This window comes from Cebus imitator, unplaced genomic scaffold (assembly GCF_001604975.1).
Source record: "Cebus imitator isolate Cc_AM_T3 unplaced genomic scaffold, Cebus_imitator-1.0 Scaffold187, whole genome shotgun sequence".
NCBI lineage: Eukaryota > Metazoa > Chordata > Mammalia > Primates > Cebidae > Cebus > Cebus imitator.
In genome coordinates, this window is record NW_016107502.1 from 2,302,108 (window position 1) to 2,313,113 (window position 11,006).

The 11,006-nt window shown below is 49.9% G+C and overlaps 1 protein-coding gene across 4 annotated transcripts in view; it reads left to right on the top strand.

The window, feature by feature from the left end:
- Positions 1-8,789, top strand: part of SCNN1A (sodium channel epithelial 1 subunit alpha) — a 32,274-nt gene extending 23,485 nt beyond the window's left edge. For all 4 annotated transcript variants that reach the window (XM_037744849.1, XM_037744848.1, XM_017546156.2 and 1 more), the window contains 6 exons: positions 92-209; positions 6,244-6,322; positions 6,433-6,490; positions 6,644-6,699; positions 6,847-6,922; positions 7,395-8,789. In XM_037744849.1, the coding sequence (XP_037600777.1) occupies positions 92-209; positions 6,244-6,322; positions 6,433-6,490; positions 6,644-6,699; positions 6,847-6,922; positions 7,395-7,775 (768 nt within the window). In that variant the 3' untranslated portion in view covers positions 7,776-8,789. The remainder of the gene's footprint in view (positions 1-91; positions 210-6,243; positions 6,323-6,432; positions 6,491-6,643; positions 6,700-6,846; positions 6,923-7,394) is intronic.
- Positions 8,790-11,006: the final 2,217 nt, after the last annotated feature.

Consider the following 11,006-nt stretch of genomic DNA (forward strand, 5'->3'; position numbering starts at 1 on the left):
GGGGTGGGGGTGGAAAGAAGATGAAGGCTTTGTGCAGAGAACTGCTGAGATCAGGCCTGAACCCCTCTCCTCTCCCCCTCCTCTCTTCCAGGTGTGTATTCACTCCTGCTTCCAGGAGAGCATGATCAAAGTGTGTGGCTGTGCCTACATCTTCTATCCGCGGCCCCAGAACGTGGAGTACTGTGACTACAAGAAGCACAGTTCTTGGGGTGAGAAAGCGAGCCCCTGCCCTGCCCCGCTGAGCGCAGCACTCACCGAGCCCAGGCGCTCCTTCCTGTCAGAGTAGTTTGTTTGTGGAATGACTCCCACCTGCCGGGAGGAATCCTCCCTCGCTCTGGTTTTTCAGCCTTTGCTCTCTGCCTCTGTCAGTTTCCCTCTCCCTCTGTCTCCCTCTTCTATCTCTGTTCCTCCCTCTCAGTGTTGCAGTCTCTCTGTTTTGGCCTTTGTGCATTTGTCAAGGAATTGCCCCATTTAAAAATAACCTGCAGCAGAAGGAAGGAAGAGCAGGTGAGAAAATCTCCAATGCTTCCTCACTGACTGCTAAGGTTTCAGTGCACACTCTGCCAACAGCTTCCCTGCTCCGTGCCCAGGGCGCTTAGCTGGGCAGGCTCTGGAGGCACTCGTGGGGTACACGACACTTCCTTGGGGCACAGGAAGAAAATATTAGAAGTTACATGGGTCTGTCTCATTCCTTCACATTTTCCATCTTACATGCTTTAGAATGGACATACTGTATCCATTCAATAGTAGAGGTATGCAATTTATAAATCAAATCCATGAGGGCCTGGCATGGTGACTCACGCCTGTAGTCCCAGCACTTTGGGAGGCCGAAGCGGTGGATCACAAAGCAGGAGTTCAAGATCAGCCTTGCCAAGATGGTGAAACCCCATCTCTACTAAAAATACAAAAAATTAGCCAGGCGTGGTGGCACATGCCTGTAATCCCAGCTACTCAGGAGGCTGAGATAGAAAATTTCTTAAAACTAGGAGGCAGAGGTTGCAGTGAGCTGAGACTGAGCCACTGCACTCCAGCCTGGGCAACAGAGTGAGACTCCGTCTCAAAAACAAAAACAAAAATCAAATACATGTATTGGACCTGCTTATTTAAGATATATATTTTTTAACCTGAACAAGGGCACAATCAAAGTTTGGAGCACCTTGGAATCTCCTCCTTATCCTGGTGTAGGAGTAGCAAATCTCTTTCCTTTCTACTACGGCTGAGTTGTTTGGCAGGGAAGCTGTGTGCCAGGAAGCTGAGAGAAAGAACATCACAAAAAGAAAATGCGGAAGCTCCAAGGGCTTTTATTCCTGGAGTGTGTGCTCTTCCCTGGCACAGCTGGCCCGTCCCCCCTGTGGTTCCTCCTCCCAGGGCTCTGCTGGGCCCAGCTGTCCCACAGGGTGGGCTGAGGGCCATCGAGGGAGGTGACAAGGTAACGGGCACTGGAGACACAGAGGCCCTCAAAAGCAGTGGATTGTCTCACCCCAGAGCTCAGCGTCCATGTCCATCCCTGCCTCGCTCCTGTGGTGACTGTTCTGCTTCTTTCCTGGGCTGGCTCCACAGTTTTCTTCTGCCTGGACTTTCCAATTGTGGCCTCCTGGTTCCTGTCTCTCTGACCTTAGAGGATTGTAGCACATCAGAACTGGGGGAAACCCAAAGGCCATCTGGCCTCACCTCCTTTCTCACATGAGCAAACTGAGGTCCAGAGGGAGGATGTGACACATCCCAGGGTATGCAGGACCAGGAGAGAGGGGACGTCACCCATCATTCCTCCCTGCCCTCAAATAATTATTTCTACGTTGTGGGTTTGCACAGATGTGAATGAAAAATAAGAATATTGATTGCTGAGGAGTCGTGAGGATGAGGGAGGAAGTAAGGCTGAAAGCACAGTCTGTTCATTTCCTAGGGCTTACTTCCCTGGGGAGGAGGGCCAGCTGCCTCCCCTTCTTCCTAAAGATCTCCAGCCCTGGTAGGGATTTGAGCCAGAAATGAAGAAGGACTTTGGACTGAGGAACTAAAAGTAGCAATAGTGACAAAATAACATTACTTAGAATTTGAGAAATGGGGGAGGAGGAGAATCTACAGTTCCATTATTTTATTTTTTGGTAACAGCTTTATTGAGAGAATTTTTATCCCATACAATTCACTCATTTAATGTGTACAACTTTATTTTAGTAAAATTTTAGTTTTTAGTTTTAGGTTTTAAGTACAGTCCCAGAGTTGCTCAATCATCACCACAATCCATTTTGGAATATTTTTGGTGTGCCCAAAAGAAACCACGTACTTGCTCAGGCCGGGCGCGGTGGCTTGCGCCTGTAATCCCAGCACTTTGAGAGGCCAAGGTGGGCAGATCATGTGAGCCCGGGAGTTTGACACCAGCCTGGCCAACATGACGAAACCCTGTCTTTACTAAAAATACAAAAATTAGCTGGGCATGGTGGTACCTACCTGTAATCCCAGCAACTTGGGAGGCTGAGAGAATCACCTGAGCCCAGGAGGTCGAGGCTGCAGTGAGCCATGGTCAGGCCACTGCATACCAGCCTGGGTGATGGAGTGAGATCCTGTCTCAAAAAAATAAATAAATAATCTTTTTACTTATTAGCAGTTCCCAAGATTCCCTCCCCTCCTTCACCACTGCCAGCCCGAGGGCAATCACAATTCTTTCTTTCTCTGTGGATTTGCCTATTCTGTTCTGAATCTTTTTCTTTCTTTCTTTCTTTCTTTCTTTCTTTCTTTCTTTCTTTCTTTCTTTCTTTCTTTCTTTCTTTCTTTCTTTCTTTCTTTCTTTCTTCTTTCTTTCTTTCTTTTTTAATTGAGATGAAGTCTCATTCTGTTGCCTAGGCTGGAGTGCAATGGCGCGATCTCGGCTCACTGCAACCTCCAACTACCGGGTTCCAGCAATTCTCCTGCCTCAGCCTCCCGAGTAGCTGGGACTACAGGTGCCTGCCATCATGCCCAGATAATTTTTGTATTTTTTAGTAGAGAGGGGTTTCACCATATTGACCAGGCTTGTCTTGAACTCCTGACCTCATGATCCACCCACCTCAGCCTCCCAAAGTGCTGGGATTACAGGCATGAGCCACCACACTCAGCCTTTTTTTTCTCTGAGAGAGTCTCGCTCTGTCACCCAGGAGTACAATGGCATGGTCTCAGCTCACTGGAGCCTCCACCTCCCAGTTTCAAGTGATTCTCCTGCCTCAGCCTCCCAAGTAGCTGGGATTACAGGCGCCTGCTACCACACTCAGTTAATTTTTCTATTTTTAGTAGAGACTGGGTTTCACTGTGTTAACCAGGCTGGTCTTGACCTCATGATCCGCCCACCTCGGCCTCCCAAAGTGCTGAGATTACAGGAGTGAGCCACCACGACTGGCCTTATTCTGAATCTTTCATATAGACAGAATCTTAGAACATGTGATCTTTGTGTCTACCTTATTTCACTTAGCGTAATATTTTCAATGTTCATCTGTATTGTAGCAACAGCAGTGCTTCGTGCCTTTGTATAGCTGAATAACAAAACTCCCTTGTATGGACAGACCACTCTTTGCTTACCCATTTATCAGTTAGTGGACATTTATGCTGCTCCTACTTTTTGGTTATTGTGAATAATGCTGCTGTGAGCATTTGTATACACGTTTTTGTGTGGACACATGTTTTCCATGTTCTTGGCTATACACCTAGGAGTGGAATTGCTGGGTCATATGGTAATCTATATTTAACCTTTTTGAGGAGCTGCCAGGCTATTTTCCAAAGCGACCTCACCATTGTGTATTCCTAGCAGCAGTGTAAGAAGGTTCCAGTTTCTCCACATCCTGCCAGTTCTTGTTATTTGTCTTTCTTAATTTTAATTTTATTTTTTTTGAGACAGTCTCACTCTGTTGCCCAGGCTGGAGTGCAGTGGTATAATCTTGGCTCACTGCAACCTCTGCCTCCTGGGTTCAAGTGATCCTCCTGCCTCAGCCTCCTCAGGAGCTGGGACTGCAGGTGTGCGCCACCATGCCTAACTAATTTTTGTATTTTTAGTAGAGACAGGGTTTTACCATGTTGGCCAGGCTGGTCTCGAACTCCTGACCTCAGGTGATCCACCCACCTTGGCCTGCCAAAGTACTGGGATTACAGGCATGAGCCACCACGCCTGGCTTATTGTCTTTTTTAAAATAATAGACATCTTAGTGGGCATGAAGTGGTATCTCATTGTGGTTTAATTCCCTTATTCTCATACAATGATTGTTCCCATTTTTCTTTATGGCTTTTAAGTTTTTGTCCACAGTCTATATTTCCTTACACTGGTGTATCCTGTTTTGTTTTTCCCCAGACTTAGCTTATTTTCTTTCTTTATTAATTTCTATTTTATTCTTTAGAGAAAAGGTCTCACTCTGTTGCCAGGGTTGGAATGCAAAGGCACAATCATAGCTCACTTGCAACTCCTGGGCTCAAACGACCCTCCCACCTCAGCCTCCCAAAGTGCTGAACCGCTGTCCCTGGACTAGCTTAATTTCTTCTTCTTCTTTCTTCTTTCTCCTTTCTTCTTCTTCTTCTTCTTCTCCTTCTCCTTCTTCCTCTTCTTCTTCTTCTTCTTCTCCTTCTCCTCTTCTTCTTCTCCTTCTTCTTCTTCCTTCCTCCTCCTCCTCCTCCTCCTCCTCCTCCTTCCTTTTCTTCCTCTTCTTTGCTTCTCTCTTTTCCTTCTTCGACAGAGTTTCACTCTTATTGCCCAGGATGGAGTGCAATGGTGCAATCTCAGCTCACTGCAACCTTTGCCTCCTAGGTTCAAGCGATTCTCTGTCTCAGCCTCCTGAGTAGCTGGGATTACAGGTGCACACCACCACACACACCTAACTAATTTTTGTATTTTTAGTAGAGACAGGGTTTCATCCTGTTGGCCAAGTTGTTCTCGAACTCCTGACCTCAGGTGATCCACCTACCTTGGCCTCCCACAGTGCTGGGATTACAGGCGTGAACCACCATGCCCGGATAGCTTAATTTCTTTCTTTCTTTTTTTTTTTTTTTAAATATATTTTATTGCATTTTAGGTTTGGGGGTACATGTGAAGGACATGCAAGATTATTGCATAGGTACATATGTGGCAGCGTGATTTGCTGCCTTCCTCCCCATCACCCATATTTGGCATTTCTCCCCATGCTATCTCTCCCCAACTCCCCACCCCCCACTCTCCCTCCCCTATTTCCCCGCAACAGACCCCAGTGTGTAGTGCTCCCCTCCCTGTGTCCATGTGTTCTCATTGTTCAACACCTGCCTATGAGTGAGAACATGCGGTGTTTGATCTTCTACTCTTGTGTCAGTTTGCTGAGAATGATGGTTTCCAGGTTCATCCATGTCCCTACAAAGGACCCAAACTCATCGTTTTTGATGGCTGCATAATATTCCATGGTGTATATGTGCCACATTTTCCCTGTCCAGTCTATCATCAATGGGCATTTGGGTTGGTTCCAGGTCTTTGCTATTGTAAACAGTGCTGCAATGAACATTCGTGTGCACGTGTCCTTATAATCCTTTGGGTATATACCCAGTAATGGGATTGCTGGGTCAAATGGAATTTCTGTTTCTAGATCCTTGAGGAATCGCCACACTGTCTTTCTTCCACAATGGTTGAACTGATTTACACTCCCACCAACAGTGTAAAAGTGTTCCTATTTCTCCACATCCTCTCCAGCATGTGTTGTCTCCAGATTTTTTAATGATCGCCATTCTAACTGGCGTGAGATGGTATCTAAATGTAGTTTTGATTTGCATTTCTCTGATGACCAGTGATGATGAGCATTTTTTCATATGTTTGTTGGCCTTATGTATGTCTTCTTTTGTAAAGTGTCTGTTCATATCCTTCACCCACTTTTGAATGGGCTTGTTTTTTTCTTGTAAATCTGTTTTAGTTCTTTGTGAATTCTGGCTATCAGCCCTTTGTCAGATGGGTAAACTGCAAAAAGTTTTTCCCATTCTGTTGGTTGCTGATTCACTCTAATGACTGTTTCTTTTAAAGTGCAGAATCTGTGGAGTTTGATTAGGTCCCAATTGTCTATGTTGGCTTTTGTTGCCAATAGCTTAATTTCTTAAACACTTTCTGGTACTGCCAGTCATAAGACACTTCTTGGTACTGCTACTCATAAGGCATCATTGTAATGCTAACTAATGCTCTTGTAAAGTGGGTACTCAGAGATCTGGGGAGACCTCTTGGGTGTGGGGCGGAGGAAGTTGAGGTGCCCTAGGAAAGCGGGCATTTCTTTGTACCCACAGGCTACTGCTACTATAAGCTCCAGGCTGACTTTTCCTCGGACCACCTGGGCTGTTTCACCAAGTGCCGGAAGCCATGCAGGTGAGCGTCCCTTGCCGAGGGTACAGGTTGGATACGATACAGGTTACCCAGCCCAACCTTTGAGTGGGAGAGCTCTGCCCCCAACACTGAGCACCTTTTTCCATCCCCAGTGTGACCAGCTACCAGCTCTCTGCTGGTTACTCACGATGGCCCTCGGTGACATCCCAGGTAGAGTGTGGGGAAGGGACGGGTCGGGGATGTGTGTACCCACGTAATGCTGTGGCCTTCTCTGGGTATATGTATGAGTGTGTTTGACACAACCCTATCCCTGTAAGCCTGAAGAGTATGGGATGACCTTGATGACACCCCATTCTTTCCTAGGAATGGGTCTTCCAGATGCTATCCCGGCAGAACAATTACACCGTCAACAACAAGAGGTCAGTCCTGCCCTGGTCCCAGCCGCAGGAAAGGGATCTTTGGGAGGGAAAATAGATCTAGGAAGAGGGGTCGATATGGCTGATTAGACGAAGGTCCAGGAAGCTCATCCTCTGCCATTTCTTCCTGCCCTCTGACCCACACCTAAGGAATGGAGTGGCCAAAGTCAACATCTTCTTCAAGGAGCTGAACTACAAAACCAATTCTGAGTCTCCCTCTGTCACGGTGGGTCCTGCCTGGATGGAACCTGTGATGCTCTGGGGGTCTGTCTTAGCAGGGCAGCTGTCAGGGAAACCCAAAAGATTGTCTCTGTGGGGTCAGAAGGCTCTGGGTCTCCGAGGCAGGGGATCAAAGAAGAGGGTAGGGGGGAGTTAGGGAGGGTTGAACAAAGGAGCTGAGCCAGGGCATAATGTCTGCGGGGATGGTGGGAGGGACAGGCATACCAGATGCTGGGGGGAAGGTGCTCGAGCCATGTCCCCATTGCAGCTGCCCCTGACTGTGGGGCCAGTTCTCAGTTTTCTCTGGGTGACACTGGCCAGGAGCAGAGACAAGGAGCCCAGGGGGCCGCTGCGAGGCTGAGGACTCGGGCATCCTCAGGGATGAGGGGAAACAGCTTGGTGAGGAGGGATGGGGGCTCCTCTGCCAGAGCCTGCCCAGAGCCCTCTGCCCCGTCATCAGTGTGCCTCTCCTCTCACAGATGGTCACCCTCCTGTCCAACTTGGGCAGCCAGTGGAGCCTGTGGTTCGGCTCCTCGGTGCTGTCTGTGGTGGAGATGGCTGAGCTCATCTTTGATCTGCTGGTCATCACGTTCCTCATGCTGCTCCGAAGGTTCCGAAGCCGATACTGGTCTCCAGGCCGAGGGGGCAGGGGTGCTCAGGAGGTGGCCTCCACCCCGGCATCCTCCCTCCCCTCCCACTTCTGCCCCCACCCCACGTCTCTGTCCTTGTCCCAGCCGGGCCTTGCTCCCTCCCCAGCCTTGACAGCCCCTCCCCCTGCCTATGCCACCCTGGGTCCCTGCCCATCTCCAGGGGGCATCACAGGGGCCAGCTCCTCTGCCTGTCCTCTGGGGGGGCCCTGAGAGAGGAGAGGTTCCTCCCACCAAGGCAGATGCTCCCCTGGTGGGAGGGGCTGGCCTTGGAGGACTGAAGGATGTGCAGGGCTTCCACTCAGAGCAGCCCAAACTGTCTTTGATGTGTGGAGGGGAAGGAGGTGGGTAAGGGGTTCAGGAAATTGCTCCAAGAACAGTGGCATGAAGCTGCCCAGAAATGCCTTGGCCCTAGCTCCATGCCCCTTGGAACTGGCTCTGAGCACTCTGGTTTCCCCACTCAACTGCAGACAAGTCTCCTTTTCCCTTGAATCAGCCAAGCCAAACTTGGAGCTTTGACAAGGAACTTTCCTAAGAAATGACTGATGACCAGAGCAAAACACAGCCAAGGGTACACTCGGGCATGCACTGGTTTCCTGCCCAGCAATGGCTAAAGCCAGCCCCTGATTGGCCTGGCCACACTGCTCTCCAGTGACACAGATGTCTGCTTCTCCTCTTGAACTTGGGTGGGAAACCCCGCCCAAAAGCCCCTTTGTTATTTCTTAGGCCGTTCTCCTTCCCTGACTCCCCAGGCGAGGGCTGGAGCAGACCCATGTAGTAAAGGCAGCCCCAGGGCTCCTCTAGCCTCATATCCATGCCCTCACAGAGCCATGCCCTGGTGTCTCTGCCCTGTGTCTTTCATATCTCGAGTCTGCTCAGGATATTTCCTCAGCCTGAAAGCTTCAACAACCATCTGCCAGAGAACTGCTGTGTATCCCTCAGAACCCTGCCCAGACACCATTTTTTTGTGAAGGCTTCCGTCCCATCTTGTCTTTCCCAGAATTGATCGCTGCCCCTTCTCCTGGGCTTCTATAGCATGCTGTGTCATCTGCTGGAGTGCTGCTGTTGTGTCAGACTTGTGCATTTGTGTCTGCCTCCCCAACAGACTATCAGGGCCTTGTGGTCAGGGACTGAATCTTGCCCATTGACATATGCTCCACGTCTAGCCCATCGTCCTGCTTGGAGCAAGTAGGCAGGTGCTCAATAAATGTTTGTTGCATAAAGGAATGTCTGAGGAGCTGGATGGGTCACGATGAACGGCGCAGGGAGTGGATACAAGTCACCGCCCAAGCTTCTGGGTGGTCCCAGGGTTGGGGGAGGCTATGGACTCTCATGCCCTTGGCTGCACCATGGAAGTGACCATTCTTCATGGGGTCTTAAGAGGGACAAATGTTCTGATGAATTCCTCCATGGGTGTTGCTGCTATGTGCCTGTGGCCACGTTAGGGTGCCGCCCCCTCAGGGGACCTATCTGACAGTGTTTGGGGAGACTTGCCCTGTCCAGTGTCTGAACCTCCTTTTCCTTCTCTGCTGTAGACACCATCATCAGTAACACCCCCCACCCTCCACCCCCCCACCCCCGCCGTGCTGACTCCATTTGCTGAGTCTCACTCACCACCCGGCGACAATGAACCCTCATCCGCCCACCCCCCATCAGCCGCCTGGTGGTGGTGGAGGATGATGAGGCTCAGCCCAGTTTCTCCTGGAACTGCAAAGCCTTATACGGTCTTATTCATACATGATTGCAGAGAGGGGCACTGGGAACCTTCCCAGCGTTAGTAAAGGAGAGACTGCGGTCCTGGGAGGGGCTGAAGGATGTGTGAGTGGAACCCCAGCTCTCTGATCCTGGTTTCTCCCCAACTCCAGCGTAAGACCTGGAATCCAGAAACGGCCCTTTCTCACCATCTTTGGGGACTCTGTCCCTGCCACCTTAGTCTTGTTCATCTTTTCTTTTCTTTTTTTTTTTGAGACAGAGTCTCACTCTGTCGCCCAGGCTGGAGTACAGTGGCGTGATCTTGGCTCACTGCAACCTCCGTCTCCCAGGTTCAAGCGATTCTCCTGCCTCAGCCTCCTGAGAAACCGGGATTACAGGTGCGCACCACCACGCCTGGCTATTTTCTTTTAAAAAAAAATTTTTTTTTTTTTTTTTTGAGACGGAGTTTCGCTCTTGTTACCCAGGCTGGAGTGCAATGGCGCGATCTCGGCTCACCGCAACCTCCGCGTCCTGGGTTCAGGCAATTCTCCTGCCCCAGCCTCCTGAGTAGCTGGGATTACAGGCACGCGCCACCATGCCCAGCTGATTTTTTGTATTTTTAGTAGAGACGGGGTTTCACCATGTTGACCAGGATGGTCTCGATCTCTTGACCTCGTGATCCACCCGCCTCGGCCTCCCAAAGTGCTGGGATTACACATGTGAGCTACCATGCCCAGCCTAGTCTTATTCATCTTAATTACAGTCTCCCTGTTCTGGAGAGCCAAAGAAGAAAGGGACTCGGGGAAAGAGGAGAAGGAGCTGGTGATGGGTGGGAAGGTAGGCAGTGTCGTGACCTGAAACGGTGTGACAACTGCTGACTTCCCTTTCCTAGATCTGAGCTGACGAAGGGGAAACGGTGTTGCCTCAGCAGTCCCCTCCGTCAGAGCCCTCAGGCACAGACTGCCCTTAGGCACAGACCGCCCTTGTCTGCCCCCTCAGCCTCAGCCTTGGTCCGCCTGGTCCCCAGCGCCCTCTCCTCTGGCTGATACAGGAGGACCTGCCAGACACAGCCAGGTGTACCACGGCTGACTGCACCCATCTCCCCCAGGATCCTGCTTCTCCTGCCTCCTGCTTTTTTTTCCCCAGAGCTGTCTCCTTACCTTCTCTTGTCTGTGGGTTACTCCTGGACCCTGGGATTAGAAGGTGGAATCAGGCTGTTAGCAATAAAAGGGTTTCAGTTGACTTATTTTCCTTATCAGGCTTAGTAAGTGAAGTGACTTGCTAAGGTTCATAATTCTTACAAAACCAGCCATGAACCCAGGTCCCTTTCTGACTCACCCTGCCATGCTGTGACACATGCAGTCTAAATGGCAGGGCTGGGGCAAGAACCCACGTCACCTGCACTTGGAGTCCAGTGACCCTTTGGGTTAAGCATGTGCCTGTGTGTGTGTGTGTGTGTGTGTGTGTGTGTGTGTGTGTGTGTGTGTTTCGTGATGGGGGAGGAAGGTCACTGCTATCGGCAGCTGTTTTCTTCATCCTTTGTTCTGCAAACCCTAACAGCTGATTCTGTCCTTCCTCATCTGCCCCTCTCCTGTTTCTGCATCTCCTCTGATCATGATTTTTTTCTATCCCTGAAGGGATGACGGTCTCATTCTCACCTCCTCCACAAAACGTACCAGTTTTTCATATCCCTAGATCCACCCACTTCTCACTGTCTTTTCTTTTTTTTTTTTCTTTTTTCTTTTTTTTTTT